At 36.9% G+C, this 23,813-nt stretch overlaps 1 protein-coding gene across 4 annotated transcripts in view; it reads left to right on the top strand.

Annotated features, from left to right (window-relative positions):
* The first annotated feature begins 2,639 nt into the window (after positions 1-2,639).
* The window catches only part of MYBL1 (MYB proto-oncogene like 1), a 48,849-nt gene continuing 27,675 nt past the window's right edge, over positions 2,640-23,813 (top strand). For all 4 annotated transcript variants that reach the window (XM_021942396.2, XM_021942397.2, XM_021942394.2 and 1 more), the window contains exons 1-8: positions 2,640-3,067; positions 13,287-13,392; positions 14,036-14,107; positions 16,910-17,002; positions 18,542-18,762; positions 20,333-20,507; positions 22,900-22,974; positions 23,556-23,660. In XM_021942396.2, coding sequence (XP_021798088.2) covers positions 3,048-3,067; positions 13,287-13,392; positions 14,036-14,107; positions 16,910-17,002; positions 18,542-18,762; positions 20,333-20,507; positions 22,900-22,974; positions 23,556-23,660 — 867 coding nt within the window. In that variant the 5' untranslated portion in view covers positions 2,640-3,047. The remainder of the gene's footprint in view (positions 3,068-13,286; positions 13,393-14,035; positions 14,108-16,909; positions 17,003-18,541; positions 18,763-20,332; positions 20,508-22,899; positions 22,975-23,555; positions 23,661-23,813) is intronic.

Raw genomic sequence — 23,813 nt, 5'->3', positions numbered from 1 at the left:
AGAATTGCTTGAACGTGGGAGGCGGAGGTTGCAGTGAGTGGCAATTGAGCCAATGCACTCCAGCCTGGGTGACAGAGTGAGACTCTTAAAAAAAACAAAAAACCTACTATTTGATAGCACAAGTTGACTATAGTCAATAACTTCGTCGTACATTTTAAAATAAGAGTGTAAGGGGTTTGTAACACAAAGGATACATACTCAAGGGGATGGATACCCCATCTCCTTGATGTGATTATTTCACATTGCATGCCTGTATCAAAACATCTCATGTACCCCATAAATATATACACCTACTATGTACCCATAAAAATTAAAAAACAAATGAAACAAAGCCACTATAAACGTTTTCCAAAATGGCTGAATTCTGCATCCCTACCAGCAACGTATGCAAGTTGTACTTGCTCAGCATTTTCATCTTCACCAACATTTGTAGTCAGTCATTTTCACTGCTAATTCTAACATAAGTATAGTAGTATCTCATTGTGGTTTAATTTGCATTTCTTTAATGACTAATGAGGTGGAACATCATTTAACGTGCCTGTCATGTATGTATGTGTATATATATATATCTTGTTTAGTGAAATCTGTTTAAATCTTTTGCCCATTTTTAAAATGCTTTTTTTTCTCAGTTTTGAGAATTCTTTATATACTCTGAATAAAATCTCTAAATATTTGCTTAAAAAAAACCCGTCTTAGTTTATAATACATCTGAGTATGTGTATTCAAATGACTGTGAACCACTTTAATTCCACACTTTGCCCTGAGTTTTATAACTGATTTAAGTAAATTCACAATGTTATCTTTCTGGGAATTGTTTTTCTCTACATGTAGGAATGAAGGAAATTTGTTTTACTGTCAAAATCCAACACATCTGTCTTCAAGCTCTAAAAAATATATTCTGTATAAAACTGAATACAGCCTAAAATATAGCAGAAGCTCTGCTTCCTGTTAGATATAAGTAAGTGCATTAATGTATGACCCAGGGGCAAATAAGAAAACAGTGAAACAGTGATTCCAAATGACATTAGGAACATAATGAAATTTGGAAACTCATTTCTAAATTTTTATTTATTTTTTATTTTTACTGAACCAGCAACCCAGTAAGCAATGATCTGGAAGAAACTCTTGGCCAGGTTTTGTGGCACGCGCCTGTGATCCCAGCTACTTTGGAGGCTGAGGCAAGAGGATCGCTGTTCGAGGCTACTGTAAGCTATGACTGTGCTGCTGCACTCCAGCATGGGGGACAGAGCAAGACCTAGTCTCTAAATAAATAAATAATAAAGGAGAGAGAGAAAAAGAAATGCTGTTTTACCTTCCCTTACTTTCCCAGAATCCATACCTTGAAAAAAGGAACTGTTAAAAAAAAAAAAAAAAAAAAAAAAAAAAAAGAGCCAGTGTGTTTAGGTTTTGACAGTAGTGCATGCAAGCTTCTCTTAATTCAGCTCCGCTTAATTCACTCCGCACCTGCATCTGATTTGCAAAAGATGAAGCGTAAAATTTCAAAATAGCAAGTGTTTGTTACAGTGTTAACATGCGGCTCAGTGCTCTATGCAGTAGACCATGCTGCCTTGCAAATTTTCCTTAGCCAAGTCTAATTGTCACTGTAGCAAATCTACTTTAATGCTACTTGAAATGAACAGTTCGTAGTTATTAGACTGGAACCTCAAGTAGCTGCAACCGCTAGAAACTCCTCCGGTGGTTCCCCCCTCCCCGGTCTCTCCAGAGGAAAGAAGGTCGTCTTCTACACTTAACTACCATGCTCATTCATCTGGACGAAACGCTCAGTCCACTGTCGTCTTCGCGGGTTATTCTCCAGTCCGGGCTTCTCCGCCGCGCACGTTATTTCCCGTAGAGCGGACACAAAATTAAGCACCTTGAGGACCAGCGGTAGACACGGATTATCTCCCGTTCCAAGCACGTCTCCCGCTAGGAACTTTTTTCACTTGTCACGCTTCAGCTGCTTTTTGAGGAAAACAGGTGATATCTGGTTTCCTGCCAGTCTTCGTCACTCTCGTGGCTATGATGTCTGGGTAAAAATAGCTCACATTTTTGCTTAAAAAATAACGGCAGCGCAAATTTATGGTTAGGTTTGTCTCAAGTCTGAAAATCGCGCCTCCTAACTAGTGAGACGGAAGACACCTAAGGAGCGAGGAGCTGTGGCCGAGGCGAGGCTGCGGAGACGTTCCCACACTGGGCCGCGGGACCACCCACCTCGCTAGAAACTCAGTCCTCTCACCCTAAAAAGTTTGGGGCAGCTGGACGGCTCCACCGCCCGCTTCCGGACCCGCTCCAGCGCCGCTTCCGGACCCACTCCTCGGCTAGCACAGGAACTTGCTCTCCCAGCAGGCACCGCGCGGTGCGCCTCTCGGCGCGTTCCGGGTCCTGTGACAGCTCGGCCCGCATGCCCCACCCGCGGCCCCACCCGTGGCCCCACCCCCTGGCTCCGGGCTCGTTCCCCGACTCCCGCGAGTTCCAGTCCCAGCTTCCAGCTCCCCAGCCCCGCCCTCAGCCGCGCGCGCTCTCCCCGCCCCGCCCCCGCTGCTCCGCGTGCGGTCCCCACAGCCAATGGGGTTCAGGGCCGCGTGCGCAGATTCAAACGGCGGCTCTTGAGGGAGGCTGGGCGCGAGATTCGGCGGTGCGGACAAAACCCTGCAGGAGACTGCGAGCCCTGCAGAACTGCTAGCTGCGGGGAGAGGGGAGGGTCGGCGCCTGTGGCGGAGCCGGTCTGGGACCGGGGCGGGGAGGCTGACAAGCGGCGGGAGAAGCCGGCGGAGGGCGGGATCGCGCCTCCTGACATGTTGGGGGCATCCCTGGCAGGGCCGGGCCGGGGCTAAGAGCGGCGCTGCGGGCCGGGGTCGGGGGCGGGTCGCGGTCCGCCCCCGCTGTCCCTCCGTCCTGCCCTGTGGAGGACGTGCGTTCCGCACTCGGCAGTCTCCAGAGGGAGCGAGGGAAGCTACTGGAGGATCAGGGAGAAGGAGCATTCGCCGGAGGCTGGAGGAGGCTGACCCGCGTCCCCGCCCAGCACGCTCCTATGCGGTACTTGAAGGATGGCGAAGAGGTCGCGCAGGTGGGTGGCACCCCTTTCGCTCAGGCCTGTCGGCGCCGTCTCGGCTTAGATTCTCTTTCCTATCCCACTGCCCCCTCCCGCCATAAGGCCCTCCCCGGCGAGGGCAGAGGTTTTTATTCTCGCGTGCCCGCGGCCGCTTGGCCTCGATGGCCGGAGCGCAGCCGCGACGTGTGGAGAGTTGGGGACCAGGGTGTTTGAGGCGCGGGACGTACGAGATGCCCAGGTTTCTCCGTGGCTCTCCTCACAGTGCGTGTCCAGGCTCCTGACCTCACGCTGCCACTTCTTCGAGGCAGATTTCTTGCCAGGTAAGTCGAGCGCTTTTAGGGAGTTCGCTACGCAGAGAAAACTGGCTGTGTCCTGCCAAGAGGACTTGAAAATGGTGTTCGGGCGACTCTTTTCTGAATGACAGTACAGTCAAAATAGGAACTCCGTGGTGAACCTGGGCAGCCACCCCTCTGCCAACCTAGCTGTCTTGAAACGTTGTGGAAAATCCTCTGGGGAATAGCTGAGCGGACCTTTTCGATGTTTTCTGTAATTTCCATACCCATATTCTCAGCTTTATGTATATATGTATATTTTAATATCCTCTATTGGGACCATGTCACATAGTAACAACTAGTAGTAACAACTAGTAGCTTGATCTTAAAATAAAACAATGTGTTTGATTCACTTAATATTTTGAGTGTCAGTGTTTGACTCCGACCGTACCTAAGTGTAAAGGACTTTTTTCCACCTTTGCCTGGAAAATGTGCTAGGATGAATTTATGTGTCTACTTTTTGTTTACATGCCATTACAGCAGCTACTCATAAATTATGTGGAGTAATTGCTTAGATAACAAAAATATAGGGTGTCTTCTGATTTTCAGCATTATCAGATAAACCTGAAAAGATGTTTGGCAGAATTTCCAAATTTTTTTTTTATCTAGATCCACAGCCCCAAAATCTTAACTAGAGATGTGTTTCCTAAGTTGAAATTTAGTAATGGGGGTCATTCACTGCAGAGTTCTGCTAAAACTTGGCAGTAACTATGTTTTTTGCTTTGTCTGTTAAATATCTGCTGTGTGCAGGATGCTTCTGCAGAAATCCTTAAGTCCCGGTAAACTTACTAGTTTTGTACTAAGTTATAGGACAAACCCTTGAGATGATATAAATGTATACACAGACCCCTCTAAAACTGTTTTCAACCTTTGCACTATTGACATCTTGGGCCAGATAATTCTTGTAATGCGGAGATGTTAGCAGCATCCATGGCTTCTACCCAGTAGAGATAGGAACACTCCACTTCCCTCAGTCATGACAGTTAAAATGTCTCCAGACATTGCCAGATATCTTTTGGGGGACAAAATCACCCAGGAAAGAACCACCCCTCTAGAACTTCAAGGACCCAATTAACATCAATCTTCAGAAAAGATAGATATTTAAACCTCTTGTAATTATGATTGCTGAAGTACTGGTTTAGGCTTTTTGAATTTTTAAATTTAAAAAAATGTAAAAATAAGATGACAATTGAATATGTTAACTCAATAACAAGTTTATTAATGTGTGATATCTACTTATCAGTATTGCTGTTAATCTTATTTGAAACAGTTTCTTGGCTAATTCTGTCATCAGCATTTAGTTAAATTAAAATTATGACTAGACATGAATGTTTAAATGTCAGAACCTTCCCCTCCCCAAAGGGTTTTCTGTCAATTTCATATGTATGAAGTGTATGTTTCATAATAATAGACAAAGGAGAAATAACTTAATGTTAGTTTGCCTATGTAAGTTGTTTTATTGAGAATACTGTGAGCTTGAAATCTAAATATTGTACTTTTGACATTTATCCCTTGCCAGTTGTGTAAGTTAATTTAAACATGATAGAGTGATTTAAAGAGTCAAATCTCGAGTAATTAAATGTGGTGGGGTGAAGCTACACTGTCCCTGGGAGTATACAGATAGAGGATGTGGGGAGAAATTATCATCTCTGAATGATGTATCTCTTAAGTCTTCATACTTGAATGTGTTTCATACTCTAAATTACATTTCTTGCATACGTAAATATGATTTACATATCTTAGACGATAGTAGATGCTCTGCTTTTGTGCTTCAACCAAAAACAAAAGAAGATAGCATGTGAATTGTTTTGAAGCAAAAATAATGTAGTCATTGGGAAAAATCTCTCTTGCCTTTTAGCTAAGTATCTTAATATATTTGAACTCAAATTTATAGCTGAAAGGGAAAAGAAATAGAAGTTACTTCAGGTTGTAATTTGAGATCTCCAGTATACAACCATTTAAGCGGTCAAGTGAAAACTATACTTTGCTATATAAAAGTTTTGCCTAAGAGCATAGGCATAAATCCTGTAATATACGTTTCCTATGTGATCTGAAAAAAAAAAAAAGAAAAAAGAAAACCTAAGAGTAGAAAACTAAGTGTTACCTCAAGTGTGAAACAACTGCAGGACGTTAGCTGTTTTGACCTTTAAGATAGCTGTAGTATCTCTCCTCTAGATTTACATAAAGGAAGACTCATTTGTGTTGTGACTTTAAATAATTTTACGTCCCACTGGGAATTGCAATGACAATTTACAGGCAATACTAACATTAATATATCTGTTATTAATATATATTTGACTTTTAAGCATATTTATATATACATAATTAATTTTAGATTCGAAAATCAGTTTTACCCTTTAAAGTAAACTTTAAAAAAGTCATTTAGAAACCTGCTTACTAGTAACAGATTAAAGTATTTACGCTTGGGATGGCCTGTGACTACACTAACCTGAAAAGATAAAAGCCAGCTCTTGAAATAGAAGATGTTTTTTCAATGTTATGTAGATGTGTGTGTGTAGGAACCAATTTTACTGTGGTGTTTCCAGCAAAATGGGTGGGGATGAAATTATACTGAAATATGAGAACTGATCTTTTAATCGGTTTTGTCATTAACTGGCAATACTGTTTGGGGAAGCTGGTAAACTCTGCCTCGGTTTTTCATCTGGTTAATGTATGGAGTTTGGATTTTATGGTCTGTGAGGTAGTTTCTAGCTTTAATATATATATTTGAAGACATTTTGTAATCTTTTCTCATTTAAAAGCATATACATACTAATGAAATAGAAATTTTCTCACATTGTTTTTGTTTATGGAATTACTAGGTAGAACTCTCTTTAGTATTGCTATTAATAATGATCAAAGGTTATGTAAAGTCAAATTTGTCTTACTATAAGAATGCTGGCTTGCACAGTTCAGATTTGGAAATAAAATATTCATGTATGCAGTACATCATATTAACCACTGGGTGGCCTAATTTCACTTTATTAAATCAACCTGGTAAATTTTCATACCTTGAATATGATTGGACTTGTCCTCAAGATTGTATAATAAAGATATTTTTTTTTGTTTGTGATAAAGATTTCGGACTTGAGTTAATTTGTGATTTAAAATATTATCAACTTGATGCAATTTTACTAGAGCAAATTTTATAGAACCGGTATTTCTCTTTCTTTTAGAATAAAAATTTTTTTAAAATTTCAGTTTCCTCCTTGGAATACCTCATTTGCTAGTTTAAGTGATATAATTGTTATCCTCTAAAATTGAACTTCTAAACGTTTTATCTTAACATCACATATGAATTATTTCATCAAGTGGGTATTATTTCACAAAGTCATGAGTATCATGTCCTGTTAGCTTGCACCCCAATGTTAAGTTACTCTTAACTATTTTCCTGGCCTAATGAGTTATAAATTTTTTTGTGTGCTTCCTTTGACTGTTTCATAATCACCCTAATCCCTTTACTTCACAATCTTTGAAACTGTTTCCATTTGAATATAGTAGTTTGGTTATGTATTAGACATTTATCAAATAAATATTTTCTTTGACTTAAGAAAACTAGCAGAATCATTCTGGAAACCAAGTCCTGGGTTGGAGAGTCAAAGACCGAATTAATCTATTATTGCTTTGTGACTAGAGAAATAATGTCACTTTATTTTGCTATCTTCTAGATAATTACACTAGGCTAGAAATGGTTTATTTAACTACATAGTAGGAAGCCAATTTTATTAAATTATTACATATTATCAGCATTGATTGCTATTATACAGAAATGTCAAAAGATTATATAAAAGTAGACAGAACAGATCCATTTTGATGATGTCTAATCATTTTTCAGTGATGGGACTTTTTCATTGTTAAATGGTGAAAGTGGGATATTGGTGCAGTGATTTGTGGGGTTTTATCCTTTCCCTGTTTTCTTTGCAAATTATAGGCATTCTCAGGCATCTTTCTTTGTAGCTAGTGATGTTGATACATATCTAGGATCTTTTTTTTGGTTATATGTATTTGAAAGTTAACATTGTCTTTTCAATACTCACTTACATATATGTAGAAATAACTCGATGCCATAACTAAGAAGGAGGTGGACTCTAGGAAAGTCCCAGTGGTAAATAATTCTAAGAATTCTACTTGCTCCCTCACAGTTACCCATTCAAAAAGCCCAGCTTACTGAACATTGAATGGGCTACATAACTCAGTGTCTGAAACTGATGACCATGCTGAAATGCAAAACAGAGAATGAAACCTCATGTAGAAATAGAAATTTCTCACAATAAAGTGTGTGGGTAAAAAGTAAGGGGCAAAATTTTACAGTTAAAATGAAAAAGTTTTTAGGAAAATTACTCTTTGGAAACTCGTGTTTTTGACCAAAATAATGTTTTTGGACTCATATCCTTAAAATATTTTGTAAGAATCTTAAAGTGGGTTTCGTATAGATTAAATGTGACGTAGTTTTGTGAATACTCAAGATTTATATGGGCAAATTCCCAAGGTAAAAAATATTTTGACTTAGAAAGCAGTCTCAAATATGCTGTTATGGAAACTTTGGGGATCTGAAGAGAGGGAGGAAAAGAAAGAGACCCTGTGGAAAGCATGCCTGAGGGCCATTTGGGGTGTCAGGAAGTGGTAATGTTGCTGGTGGCATTTCTAAGAAAGGTTAAACAGTACGGTAGATAACCTTCAAAGGACCTTTTCTGGTATTGAATATTTAAAAATGTTTCAGCAGGTTCTGCTTCTTAAAATTCTACCACTTGGAGGTGTTTTTTAGGGTTTTGAAATTCTTTTAACAAATGAGAATGCCTTTTGCCTCTTCCTAGAGGTATTTTCATTTGTTAAAACATTTTCTTTCTTAGATCCACTTTGAGATCACATGTATTGAAGAAGGTGGAAGTTTTGGTTGGGTTGGAAAGGAGTGAGATAATTTTGGAATATAGAGCACTTGGTGGAGTTGGAAGGTTAGGGAAGATTGTTCATTAGTTTTACAAATATTTGAGTGGCAGGTACTGTGCTTAGTCCTGAGAGGTGAACGTGATAGACATGGTCTGCACTCATGAGCTTACTTTTTGGATGTGGAGGTTGGCAAATGTGATAAACATTAAAAAGAAGAAAGGTAGGTGCTCTTAGTACACACAAATAGGACAGAAAGCTACAGTGTGGTGTTTTATCTGATTCAGTAGCTTTCTTAGAAATTTATGAAGTCATTGGACCCTGAAGATGTTGAATTTAACAATTTAATCTTGGCCAATCAGGTGATATTTCTGATAGCTGAAAATGGCTGCACGTATCAGGTATTTAATCAAGCCTGTAGAGGTGTTTTTTTTTTTTTTTTTTTTTAACATAGTTTAATAAAACAACCATATGTGGGCCGGGCGTGGTGGCTCACACCTGTAATCCCAACAGTTTGGGAGGCCAAGGTTGGCTGATCACCTGAGGTCAGGAATTTGAGACCAGCCTGGCCAACAGGGTGAAACCCGGTCTCTACTAAAAAAATACAAAAATTAGCCAAGCATGATGGCAGGCACCTGTAATTCCTTCTCTTGGGAGGCTGAGGAAGGAGAATTGCTTGAACTGGGGAGGTGGAGGTGGCAGTGAGCCGAGATTGTGCCACTGCCCTCCAGCCTGGGCGACAGAGCAAGACTCCATCTCAAAAAAGAAACAAAACAAAACGGCCATGTATGAAAGGATGACTGGTGGATTATTGTTACAAATAGACAATGGCTTCAGGGAGAGAGAACATTGGACTACTGAAGTGCATTGAACTGTGGAAGCAGATCATAGGGGAATGGAAGAATCTTGGTGTTTTGCTTGGTCAAATATGAAGAATTTTGTTCCAATGGAATTGACAAGTCAGTGGAAGTTAGACGTTCCTGCAAAGGATCTATAGACAGTATATATTAAATCTGGACCTTCATTATTCAATTTTGTAAGATTAAAATTACTAACTTACATAGATATTAGAAACTACTTGCATGCGCTTAACTATGTTATAGTAAGGTTAAACAAATCTTCAGACTTTTGCTGTTTGAAATCAGAATGAATTTTTGAGAAAGAGTTGAATCTAGTAAGGCAAAAATAATTTTGAATACTATTAGGTGATCAGCCTATGCACGTAATACTAATATTGAGGCACCTTTCTGTGCCATGTGCTGTGTGAGGTGTTATATATGTTTTCTCATTTAATTTTATCCTTAAAGCAGCACTATAAGGTAGGTGGTATTACTATCATTTTACAAACAAGTAAACTAAATCCCTGAGAGGTTAACGTGTTCACGGATACAGAGTGAGTCATTAAGTTAGAACCAGAACCTTGTTCTGATTCCAAAATGAACTTGAGGTTGTCTTTAGTATTTTCCAGCTTCCTAGCACTTTCCCCCTATTTTTCCAGTATGTTGTAGTATAGTGGTTAAGTAGTGACTGTGGGCAAGAGGTTACATTTCTAAGTCAAAGTTTCCTATTCTGTGAAATAGGAATAATGATAATATTCCCCTCTTCCAGTTGTGAGGCATTAAGAGAAAAATTTCATAGACTACCACAATGTCTGGTACTTAGAGAGTTTTAAGTAAGTGTTAGACTGTGTTATTTTCAGATGCCATGACTTTGTTCAGTCCACAGCCTACTCAGAATCCTCTAATTCAGTTTGTTTGTTTGTTTGTTTGTTTGTTTATTTATTTATTTATTTATTTATAGAGACGGAGTCTCGCTCTGTCACCCGGGCTGGAGTGCAATGATGTGATCTCGGCTCACTGTAACCTCTACCTCCCAGGTTCAAGTGATTCTCCCGCCTCAACCTCCCAAGTAGCTGGGATTATAGGCACCCACCATCATGCCCAGCTAATTTTTGTATTTTTAGTAGAGATGGGGTTTCACCGTGTTGGCCAGGCTGGTCTTGAACTCCTGACCTCAGGTGATCCGCCTGCCTCAGCCTCCCAAAGTGCTGGGATTATAGGTATGAGCCAGAGTGCCTGGCCTTCTAATTCAGTTTATCATTAAGGCTTGCCCTTTTTTATGGGGGTTTATTCTTTAAAATTGCTTTTTCTTTTTTTACTCCATCAAAAACTCAGATTCTGACTTTGGCCCCTTCCTTACTTTATTAATTTTCCTTGGGTCATCCTGTGCCCTCAACTATTCTTTGTATGCTGGCCGAAACTGCATCTCTACCCTAGACCTTGTATTTGAGCAGGTCCACGTGCTCATTTGCCTTCTAGATCTGCTCTGCCTCATAGGATAGCCACCTAGTCACATGTGGCTATTGAGCTCTTGAACGGTGGCTAGTCTGAATTGTAATGAACTCTACCTACAAAATACACACCAGATTTCTACTTTAGTAAGAAAAAAATATGTAAAATGTTTCATTTATAATTTTTTAGATTGATTACATGTTGAAATGATTATATTTTTGATATATTAAGCTAAAGAATACTGACTATTGAAGTACATTTCACTTATTTCTCTTTTTTAAAAAAATGTGGCTACTAGAAAATTACATATGTGACTTGCATTATATCTCTGTTGGGAAGTGCTGTTCCAGACATCCACCTGTGTATTTTTCAAGTACCTTGAAAACAGTCCCCAACTATACATACTCTCCCCATTTTCTTCTCCCTCCCAAAGTTCTGTTTCTTCTTCTCTCATTTTCCATAGTAAATAGCTCTAATTATGTTTTCAAAGCCAGAAACTTTGGAGTCATCCTTAATTCCTCCTTCCGTGTCCCTCATCTGTCAGTTGCAAAATCCTTTCTTCTCTGCTTTTTAAATATCTCTCACTGTCATATATTTCTTTCAATTCCCACTGTCATTACCTTGGTTGATCTATTTTATGACTTCCAGATTTTTGTCACATTTACCTCTCTTCTGCTCAAGGATATGAAAAGTAGACTTTTTTTTCTATTTTTATAGTACTATTATGGTTTCATTTAAAAAATGTAAATAATTGTTTCACTCATTTATTTTATTGTAAAGTAGGACACCATCTTTTTTTTTTGAAACGGAGGTTCACTCTGTTGCCTAGGCTGGAGTGCAGTGGTGCAGTCTTGGCTCACTGGGTGCAAGCAATTCTCCTGCTTCAGCCTCCCAGGTAGCTGGGATTACAGGCATGTACCACCACACCCAGCTAATTTTTGCAATTTTAGTAGAGACAGGGTTTTGCCATATTGGTCAGGCTGGTCTCGAACTCCTGACCTCAAATGATCTGCTCATCTCAGCCTCCCAAAGTGCTGGGATTACAGGTGTCCAAGCCCGGCCCATCTTAATTTAAAAAAATGGCTACCCAGTGTCTTAACACCATTTATTGAAAAGTCTACCTTTACTCCACTGATTTGAAATATTACTGTTATAATTTACCAAATTCCATGTGGGTCTTTTTTCTTTCCTGAATGTTCTGTTCTGTTCCATTTATCTATGTGTTTGTTCGTGTGGTAGTACCATTCTGTTTTATTTCTTTACAGTGTGTTTTGATATTGGGTAGTGGTAATTCTCTGATTATTATTTTTTGAAACTTTTCTCTCTATTCTTCTTGATTTTTTTCATATGAATTGTAGATTCAGCTTGTCTGATTCTCTCCCAAAATCTATTGGTATTTTTATTCATTTTATTTAAATTTATGAATTAGGGAGAATGGACATCTCCCTGAATTAGAGAATGGACATATCTATAATATTGTTTTCTTATCCAAGAATGTGGTCAGAAGGCTGGGCATGGTGATGCATGCCTGTAATCCCAAGCGTGGGATTTGGGAGGCTGAGGCAGGAGGATCACTTGAGCTTAGGAGTTCAAGACCAGCCTTGGGGGTGGAGCAACATGGCAAAACCCTATCTCTACAAAAAATAGAAAGAATTAGCTGGGCATGATGGTGCATGAGGATTGCCTGAGCCTGGGAGTTCGAGGCTACAGTGAGCTGTAATTGAGCCACTGCACTCCAGCCTGGGCGACAGTGCAAGCTGAGACGCTCTCTGGAAAAAAAAAAGTCAGAATGTTTTTCCATTTGTTCAAGACTTCTGTGTCTCACAATAGTGTCTTGTCACTTACTGTACCTTTAGCTTGTATGTTAAAATTATTTTTAGATGTTAAAAATTTTTTGTTGTTGGTATTGTTAATTGGATCACTCCTATTGTGTCTTTTAATTGGCTGTGGTTTATATTCCATTACCATTTGTCAGGCCCCAATAATTTCTTGCTTGGGTTGTTGTGAAGATTACTAATTGGTTTTTCTTTTTCAATTTCACCACACTCTTGTCATTGATTTTTCTAAAACACAAGATATTTGTCTTTTGTCTTTTGCTGTGTTTAAGTTCTTTAACTCTTTAGAATAAAGGTCAAATGAAGAGTAAAGGTCAAATTCCTTAACATGACATACAAGATTATGATTTTTCCCATAGTGGCATATCCAACCCCATGTGTTTGGTGTCAGTATGAAGTATAGCTCCAGGCTGGGCGCGGTGGTTCACGCCTGTAATCTCAAAACTTTGGGAGGCCGAGGTGGGTGGATCACGAGGTCAGGAGATTGAGACCATCCTGGTTAACACGGTGAAACCCTGTCTCTACTAAAAAAACAAAAAATTAGCCGGGTGTAGCGGCGGGCACCTGTAGTCCCAGCTACTCCAGAGGCTGAGGCAGGAGAATGGCGTGAACCCGTGAGGTGGAGCTCTCAGTGAGCCAGCATAGTGCCACTGCACTCCAGCCTGAGCGACAGAGCAAGACTCTGTCTCAAAAAAAAAAAAAAAAAAAAAGTACCACACCCCACCCCATTGTCTGACTCTTAATTTTTTATACTTTGAATAGTCTCATTGTGAATGCATCTTGTAGTCTGTATGATTTCTTCAGTCATACCTGCACACACAGGTTCAATGATTGAATTTACAAATTTAAATAAAATTCTTGATTTCACAAATTGTGGTTTTTTTTTTTGTAGTGAGGATGAGGATGATGACCTTCAGTATGCCGATCATGATTATGAAGTACCACAACAAAAAGGACTGAAGAAGCTCTGGAACAGAGTAAAATGGACAAGGGATGAGGTTATTATCTGACAAAGTTTACTAGTTTCTTACATGTATTTATGGATTAATATTACTATAGTTATACAGCCGGGTGTGGTGGCTCACGCCTGTAATCCCAGCACTTTGGGAGGCTGAGATGGGCGGATCACTTGAGGTCAGGAGTTCAAGACCAGCCTGGCCAACGTGATGAAACCCTGTCTCTACTAAAAATACAAAAATTAGCCTGGTGTGGTGGCATGTGTCTGTAATTCTAATCCTACTTGGGAGGCTGAGGCAGGAGGATCGCTTGAACCTGGGAGGCAGAGGGTTGCAGTGAGCTGAGATTACACCACTGCACTCCAGCCTGGCTGACAGAGCGAGACTCCATCTCAAAAACAAAAAAAACCCTACTGTTGTTATGAAAGATTTAAAAACAAAATATGAGAAAAGGTATGCATCAATTAACTGTACATTCTTTTTCTTCAACCAGAGACATGAATAATAGATGACATTGGGACTTACAGAAACAGTATAATAAATGGAGGAATTTGTATTATAGTGGATAGCTTTAGTTATTCTATCGTTACCAGATGCTCCTTAATATAACTGGAAAGTTACCTATATTTAGGGGTAGAGGAAAAGGATGGGGGAAAGCTTTTTAATTTTCATACTGTTTTAATAGGACGATAAATTAAAGAAGTTGGTTGAACAACATGGAACTGATGATTGGACTCTAATTGCTAGTCATCTTCAAGTAAGTGGAATATTAAATTATATTTCTAACATGGCTGGTTTAAGGCATTGGGTTAAATTTGCTATTTTTCAAAAATGTGCCCACGTATTTTAATTTTAGGTTTCCTTCCTAAAAACATCCCTGTTTGTTTGGTCTGCCTATAGTTGGTTGCTAATGGCTTAGAGAGTCTGGTCTTTTAGTAATGTGTTTATCCAGGGGCCTAAAAAGATTATTAACTTAAAACAAAAATGGTAATAAATTTATGTGGGACCTTATAAATATTTGCTAATACATGTTAAAACATTCTGTGAGAAATATATTGAGATATTTGATAGCTAACCAAAAAATCCAGAAAAGCCCTATTTAAAAAAGCTTATCATCTGAGGCTTACCTTTTAAAATGTTGATTTTAAAAACTATTATGCCTATTGTTTACCATATTACTTACTATTCACCTGCTGTTCATTATATAGCTTTATAATTTATGAAGTATTTTCACATATACTCTTTTTTTTTTTTTTTGAGACGGAGTTTCGCTCTTGTTGCCCAGTCTGGAGAGCAATGGCATGATCTCGGCTCACTGCAGTCTCCGCCTCCCAGGTTCAAGCGATTCTCGTGCCTCAGCCTCTCGAGTAGCTGGGATTATAGGCATGCACCACCACGCCCGTCTAATTTTGTTTGTATTTTTTTTTTTTTTAGTAGAGATGGGGTTTCTCCATGTTGGTCAGGCTGGTCTCGAACTCCCAACCTCAGGTGATCTGCCCGCCTCGGCCTCCCAAAGTGCTGGGATTGCAGGTGTGAGCCACTGTGCCCAGCCCTCACATATACTCTTATTTGTATCCTTAATACACTGTGAGTAGTGAGGGAAAATATACGTATTTGAATTTAAATATTGACTACTTTGGGTTTCATGAACCATGTTAACTATGTTTTTTCTATATTGTCATATGCCTTTCAACATAACCCAGAAATTGAGATCAAGTAATGTAAAAGAGCATCAATTTTGGAGTCAGTTTGAATTGTGTTCAAATGTCAGCTCTATGAGCGTAGAAAAATTACTTAGCCTCTTTGATTGTCACCTTCCTTATCTATAATATCTAGGTAATCATACTCGTTTCTGTAGTATGGTTGTATAGAACTAGAAATAACATATAGGATGTTTGGCACAATTCTTAATTTTTACCAGGTGTTCAATAAATGGAAGCTAGGTTAGTTATTTACATTAGCATTAACGGAAATGCTACAAGGATATACAGGAGCAACCTGATTATTTTGAAGAAAGTATCAGCCTTAAAATGGATCAGCATTGGTGTACAGAAGCCATAAGTGAAGCTGAGTTTGAATAAAAATAATTTTAAGTGTATTGGGCAAAAGAGCCATTGGTAGACAAAACATTTGTATCTGTCCCTTTGTATGTTTCTAGATTATCTGTAATCTTATGAACTAACAATTTTGTAAACTGTGAATCACTAATAAAGTGTTAGGTGTCGGTGTCATTATCCTTGTAATATGTAGGAGTTACCAGGTTCTGAACTGACTAAAATAAGGCTTCATTTATAATTTTTGGAGTTTGAGATGTTTCTACCCAGATACTGCATAGGTTTTCTTATTCTGGTGAATTCATTTTCTTTTTAAGTATGAACACTTAACCAATTTAATTGAAATGTAACATGCATCTTCTATATAGACTATGTAATATTTTCTTAATAACTTGGAGTCATAATTTATAACATCCTTTTGATCCCATGAAGTAGTATAGTAAAGCCTTTACATTTTTTTAAAACTGTGTGGTTAGGTACCACTGAACTACGTGAATCCAGACTGATAGGCTATTTGAGTTCTTTTTCTTTTTTTTTTTTTTTTTGAGATGGGAGTTTCGCTCTTGTTGCCCAGGTTGGAATGCAATGGTGCAATCTTGGCTCACCGCAACCTCCGCCTCCCAGGCTCAAGCGATTCTCCTGCCTCAGCCTCCTGAGTAGCTGGGATGACAGGCATGCACCACCACACCTGGCTAATTTTGTATTTTTAGTAGAGACGGGGTTTCTCCATGTTGGTCAGGCTGGTCTTGAACTCCAGACCTCAGGTGATCCACCCGCCTCAGCCTCCCAAAGTGCTGGGATTATAGGCATGAGCCACCGTGCCTGGCCCTATTTGAGTTCTTATGTCAGCTTTGTATAGTTTTCTGTCCACTGCTTTTTATTCCTCAGCTCTAAATCCATTTCTTTATGGCGGTTATCTGTGTTTTATCTTTGCTGTTTGCTGTATTATAAGGTGTAGTGTAAAGATACACACTTTAGTTTTAAATAAATTGTTTTTTATTTGTAGTCTAAGCCCTGTTGACTACTGTAATTAAGAAAAAACATAGGTCGGGCGCCGTGGCTCACGCCTGTAATCCCAGCACTTTGGGAGGCCGAGGCGGGTGGATCACGAGGTCAGGAGATCAAGACCATCCTGGCTAACACAGTGAAAACCTGTCTTTCCTAAAACTACAAAAAATTAGCCGAGTGTGGTGGCAGGCGCCTGTAGTCCCAGCTACACGGGAGGCTGAGAATGGCATGAACCCGGGAGGCGGAGCTTGCAGTGAGCTGAGATTGCGCCACTGCACTCCAGCCTGGGCGACAGAGTGAGACTCCCTCTCAAAAAAAAAAAAAAAAAAAAAAAAAATTGGGACACAGACATGTAACATAAATGTTACATGTTTAAAGAATGCTGTTGAATACACTATTCTTGAAGTCTTTGTTCTAAGGATGTGAGACGTAAATTCGGGCTGACTTGCTTTCTGGAAGATAGTTGTTTAATAACAAAATCATCTAAATTTTTTCAGAATCGCTCTGATTTTCAGTGCCAGCATCGATGGCAGAAAGTTTTAAATCCTGAATTGATAAAGGGTCCTTGGACTAAGGAAGAAGATCAGAGGGTAATGTGTTCATACTCTTTATATTCACTATATAGGTAGACTAGTTTTTTTCTTCCTAATGTGTTGTTTTGACATATGAAATATATGTTTAAGTCACTTTGATTTTGTTCTCTGGAGGCTACTTGCATGAGAATTGAATGTTAAGTGTCTTGAAATGTTGTTGGGTTTTTAAAAAATTGAGTCAAACCAAGTATAACATACAGCCCTTTCTTTCTGAGAGTTTGGTTTGCAGAAGGAAAAATACTTGCTGTAAGGTTACTTACCTTGTTTTGAACTCTATTTCATAACTGTTAGGGTACAGTTTTTTGTCAAAAATCTAGTTAACATTTTAAAACAGATTTTCATTTTATTTTTACATCTAATAACTTGATATGCACAGAAGTCATTCTTAACTTTTTCTCTTGACCTATAATGAGCCATGGATTAGATAGATGTCAGAGCATCATGTTTCCAAAGGTTTTGTGATTTAAAAACCAAGGTCATTGTTTGTGCTATAAAGTCGGAGATGAATAGAAGCTTTTCTGCACTCCACTAGGAATTGTTCTTTAGTTAATGCTTTTTAAGTCATAAAAGTTGCTAATGCAGTTGAGGCATTAGAGCATCCTTACTCCTGCTCAAAACAAACTTTATTTGTTATTCTTATTTTTAAAATTTTTTTAAATAAATAGAGATGGAATCTCGCTATGTTTTCCAGACTGGTCTTGAACTTCTGGGCTCAAGCAATCTGCCCATTTCGGCCACTCAAAATGCTGGGATTAGAGGCTGAGCCATCATGCCTAGCCAGAACAAACTTTAAAGTTACTTCACCTAGACTGCTCTGATTTACTTGATGGCTACTCATAAGTTTTAAAATGTGTGATCTTGTTTAAAAATACATTTACCAAAGCCTTAAATTTTATTTTTTAAAGATAGTAAATAGATATACATACAGTGAAAATATCAACATATATTAAAGTTAGTCTACCAATATAAAATGTTTATGAGGTGATATTTGACATAGGGCAGTGAGGTAAAGTGGGCTGGAATAACTATTCTTGCGATTTTAGGTGAAATAAAAACAACTGTAAAATGTGGAAAAAAGAATATGTAATCTGTGTCCTTTCAGTTTGAGAAAGGAAGAAATGACAGCACCAATAACTTGGTAGAATCTTTCTGCTTCCAAATTGTTTTTTTGTTTTTTTGTTTTGTTTTGTTTTTGGCTTTGTGCTGAAGCTTTTTTTTTTTTTTTTTAAATAGATGTAAGAGTAGAAAATGCACAAGTTTCAACATGTTTACAGTTATTTCAAGTTAATAGTGTATGAGAGCAATTTAATTTCAAGTGTCTTTAATTAGCCCCTTGGATTTTTAGATGCATTTGGAATCAATTTTTGAAGCTGGCAAATGCTAAAGGGCTATTTATTAGTAATTTTTTTTTTTTTTTTTTTACAAATGTAGTTGTGGCTTGGATTTAATGCATTTATTTAAAATGGTATTCTTGAATTATGTTTTAAAATTCTTTCAAGGTAATGCTTTTTTAAACTTTGTTTTTCTGTTTCCTAGGTTATTGAATTAGTTCAGAAATATGGACCAAAAAGATGGTCTTTAATTGCAAAACATTTAAAAGGAAGAATAGGCAAGCAGTGTAGAGAAAGATGGCATAATCATCTGAATCCTGAGGTAAAGAAATCTTCCTGGACAGAAGAGGAGGACAGGATCATCTATGAAGCACATAAGCGATTGGGAAATCGTTGGGCAGAAATTGCTAAACTACTTCCAGGAAGGTGCTTATATAAATGTATATATATTTTTCTGTACTTAAACATGACCTTTATTACCTTACTATTAAATACATTTGCAAGTCGCCTATGACTTTTTAAAATTTATAATTAAAATGTAGACTATATTACATAAGCAACCTTTTGGGACCATTTGTACTAAATTCTGTGGTAAAGGGTATGATTGCTTTTTCAATGAATTATTTTATGGCAATAATTTGTACAATAAAATGATAGATTTTAGATTATATAAACCTTTAATACACTTCTAAAATCATGTTGACATATCAGTGCCAATCAAGTGAGACCCCCTTTGTATAAACTTTGTTGGAACAGAATCTAAATCTAAGATTTCTTTCATATTGCATTCTATGTGTAAGACCAGGGAATAATATGCTAGCTGCAGTAAACTGCTATGGAAGTGTGTTGGGGAAAATTCAATCTTAATTAATTATGGTATGATCCAAACCATGGAATTAGTATATATATCCATGTGGCTAAAATACAAAATTTTCCTCAGAGGCAGTGATGTGCTAAGTATACTCTACATTGTACTGATTCATATGTTTTCTAGTAGTGTTTAGTACAGCAGATCAACAACCTTGTGAAAATTCATAACTTAGAAGGCATGCATTTGTCTTTTGTTGCTGTAGTCTCTATCTGTATAGTACGTTATAGCATTACGTGCTTTTACATGTATTCTTAATTTTTATAGACTTGGAAAGTATACAGAGCAAACATTGCTATCTTTGTTTTATAGATAAGATATTAAGGCATAGTGTTAAATTTTTTATTCAAGTTATTAAACCAGGTCTAGATACTTTTAATCTCTTGTACATCTTCCTACTTTCCATAGAACCTAGCTTAGTGCCTTAACATTTACTGAAAACCTGCTTTATATGTGTATATTTTATGAGGGATGAAATTTGCACTATAAGTAGCTATAGGTTGAAGATTTACATTTTTATAAAGGGAACCTTAGATAAGAAGGGAGCCAATTAATTCTTTCTTACCATAAATATTTTGTTCTAAGAAGTGAAAATACCGGGATTCTTTAGTTTGTGATTTGCTTTTCATGATCATGTTTGTACCTGGCTTAAGACCTTGGCTGTTGCTATACTCTTTATCTGGAATGCTCTTTTTTTTTTTTCTGTTCTTGTATGGCTGATTTGTTCTAACCAAACCAAAATTACTCTATTACCCACTTTTCTTGTCCTACTTTATTTGCATTGTACTGATTATTTATTTATTTATTTGTTTTTCTATTCCTCCTTCCTTCCCACTTCCACACTTCCAAGGAGAGTGTAAGCTCCATGAGAGCAGTGACCTACTTTGCCTTATTCACTGCAATATTTCTGGTGCTTAGAACTATGCCTGACATATACACATACAGTTTATCTTTTGAATTTAAAAAAAGCACCTATATTCCTGAGTAGAAACTCCAAAAGAAAAATTAAGAAAAAAGTATCTAATTTCATCAGTGTAAAAATTTGTTTTAAGCACTTTGTACAAGTTACACAGTGTTGAAATCTGTGGAATCCTTTTTTCTTTTTAAATTGTACCTTTCCTTTCTTAGGACTGATAATTCTATCAAAAATCATTGGAATTCTACTATGCGAAGAAAAGTGGAACAGGAGGGCTATTTACAAGATGGAATAAAATCAGAACGATCTTCATCTAAACTTCAACACAAACCTTGTGCAGCTATGGAACATATGCAAACCCAGAATCAGTTTTACATACCTGTTCAGGCACATACTTTTAATACCTTTATTATTTTAAAAAATTTCTTAAGTTGCTATATGAGAAGGTGTTTTGTTTCTTAATAGGACAAGTACAATGCATATTAAGGGGTAAATAGAGAAATTGAAAAAAATGTGTAACTTTGATTTATAAGTATTTTGAGAACAGATTTATTAAAATGTTTCCTTTTATATGTAATTTTTACATTAAGAAACTATATACATTTCCTAATACTCTAATTCTTTGAATCTTCATTTATGATTCAAAGCTAATGGTCATCTGTGCTTTAACATTCTACTGTACTTTCCATTTAAAAAATTTTGGTGTAATTATAGTATTGCTTATCTCTAAGAGGTAGGTATATATAAAATGGCTTAAAGGAGAAAGTAGCAAAAAATAACTTAAGTAATTGTTTTGGGGGGTGTGGTAATTAATTGGCCTTTGCTGACATTCAGCTTTGCTTTTCCCCCTAATAACTAATCACTTGGGTAATTTTAGTCTTTGTTTAGATGATTCATTAAAGTAGATATTACATGAGCTCAAAATGGGGCAAGCTCTATGTTGTCCCTTACAGTGCATTTTTCTACTTGGAAGAAATTAGTGTAGGAGTCTTCATGGGATTTGTTTTACATTTCCTTGTCTACCTGTTATGCCGTTTTTCACAATGCACAATTCTTGGTTCTTGTCACATAAATTGTAAAGATTAAGTCAGGACTTAGTGGTTGTCTACCAAAAGATAAAATTGGGCGAGATATTAAAAATCTGTGCTTTTTATGCCTGAGATTTGATTTTTGACATTTTGTGGACATTAAGTTTTTTAAGCATCATTTTAAAAGAACCACTTAGAGTAATGACATTTTCATTAACAATAGGAAAACAAGTGAAGACAGTATATCTGCTGATACTCAATACCTTAAGGTTTTTATTATGTTTCTTTACATTTTTCTTTAGAGTCTAGATTTCAGCAGCATAAACTGAAACATTCTGCTTCTGTCTTGGAAAGGTTATCGTTTAAATTTATTTTTTTAACTTGTAGAAAGATAATACATGGGGCCAACAGAGTATTTAACAGTCTTAATCTAAATATGTTGGAAAGATGAGGATATTTCTTGTACTACAAGAATTGTTTCCTTTTTAATTTAGATATATTCATTATTCAATTAATTTAAACTAATAAGATAATTTTATTATATGTATGACTTGATAAAAAAATAGATGGGTTTAAAATACCGTCACAGATTTTCATGAAAAGTTTGGGAAAGATAAGTTTTTAATTCGTTGGAGTTAGCAAGCTGAGCGATAAGTGGTACTAATCGAGTATTCTAAACGTTAAGTTCTATGTTAGAAGTTATACATAATAATTCTGCATTATATAGTAATTTAGGTAGATCATTATGGAAAGCAGACAATTTCATATTTATATTTTTAAATTTTAAGCCTTTTTTTTTTTTTTTTGAGACAGAGTCTCTTTCTGTTGCCACGCTGGAGTGCAGTGGTACACACACAGCTCACTGCAGCCTCAACCACCTGAGCTCATGTGATCCTCCTGCTTCAGCCTCCTGAGTAGCTGGGACTATAGGCATGCTCCACTACACCCAGCTAATTTTTTAATTTTTTGTAAAGACAGGGTCTTGCCATGTTGCCCAGGCTGGTCTTGGATTCCTGGGCTCAAGCAACCATACTCCCTCAGCCTCCCAAAGTGCTGGAATTACAGGGTTGGGCCACTGCACCCAGCCCCAATTTTAAGGCTTTTAAAAACACCTTCTCTCATATGTCTTCCCACTACTGCTTACTAAATTTATATGTATCTTGAAAATTCTTATTACAGATGTTTTAGGAAAGAAGCAGAATGATACGTAGCCTATCATAAGTATATCTATTAAAAGTATATGAGTGATTCTGATTGTTTTTCTAAGACAAGTAATAGGAGAAGCCTTTCGCATGGAGTGGTGATAAAAGTAGGAGATATGAACATTGAAAACTTGCTTCAGTCTCTGTCCTTGTGAGTGCTTCATTCATATGGACACATAGGAACACAATTACTTTGTTTTCTCTAGGAGATAGAGCAACCCTTCTAATAGTAGATGTTTAAATATATATGGGGAATGTCAGATTTAATAAACTGGCTGATAAATCTAGGCTAAGTAATTCTCATATTTCATCTGGGAAAAAAAGTCTTTTCTAAGTGTTATAACTTTTAATCCATAGGTTCTAGGATTGGAGCTGTAGTTATTATTTAATAGATAAGAAAGTATTATAGGTATAAAATTTCAAAATTAATACAGGTACTTTCTAAGTTTTTTATGTTGATACTATTTCAAAAGTTTTTGTCATTTGCTTTAGATTTTAAACATTTATATATCATTATATGTGTGATAAAATGCATTAATTACTTTTTAGATACCTGGGTATCAGTATGTGTCACCTGAAGGCAATTGTATAGAACATGTTCAGCCTACTTCTGCCTTTATTCAGGTAACTTTTATCTACAACAAAAACCAAAGGAAATGTGTTCAGTCACATTTTAAAAAGCCTAATAGTATCTATTTCCTCATTTATTAAACTAGTATAAAAATAATACGATCTGTCCTACTTGGAGTACTCTAACCTTAAAGAAGAAAGTGTGTAAGTGGGGTTTAAGAAATATAAACCGTACAAGTATAAGATGATTAACGATACCAGTATGGTAGTCCTTTCATTCTTTCAAGGTAAAGCATTCAAGTTGTGAATGGACATATTTTTGCTAAATTGTATAGAATATATGTATTAAGATTTAGAAATCTAAAATATTCCAAACATACATTTCAGCTGATATAGATGATGCAACATTTTTTTAAGGCATTAAAATTTTCCCAAATCTGTTAAGTTGAAAATATTTACCAGCAGCTCTTTAGATACCAGAGGGATTGTAATAATGAATATTTAGTATTTAGTAGCATTAAGCTTTATTAGAAAAAATATATTTCATGTTGCATAGAAGAAAATAAACATGAGAACACTAATAATAAAGCAATTATGTAAGTAGCCTGTTTTCTCTTTTATTTAACTTATTTTAGCAACCCTTCATTGATGAAGATCCTGATAAGGAAAAGAAAATAAAGGAACTTGAGTTGCTGCTTATGTCAGCTGAGAATGAAGTTAGAAGAAAGCGAATTCCATCAGTAAGAAATAAGCTTAAGTGTTATTTGTATTGTTAGAATCTTTCATATATGCTTTTTGTCATTTTTATCAGCTAGAAAGCATACTCAGTATGACTGCAGATTTTAATATGGAGTAAAAATGGTTTTGTTATTTTTTTCATTTGCAACTTTCAG

This window comes from Papio anubis, chromosome 8 (assembly GCF_008728515.1).
Source record: "Papio anubis isolate 15944 chromosome 8, Panubis1.0, whole genome shotgun sequence".
Lineage (NCBI taxonomy): Eukaryota > Metazoa > Chordata > Mammalia > Primates > Cercopithecidae > Papio > Papio anubis.
Note: the sequence above shows the minus strand (reverse complement) of the source record. Positions and strands in the feature narration are given on the sequence as shown.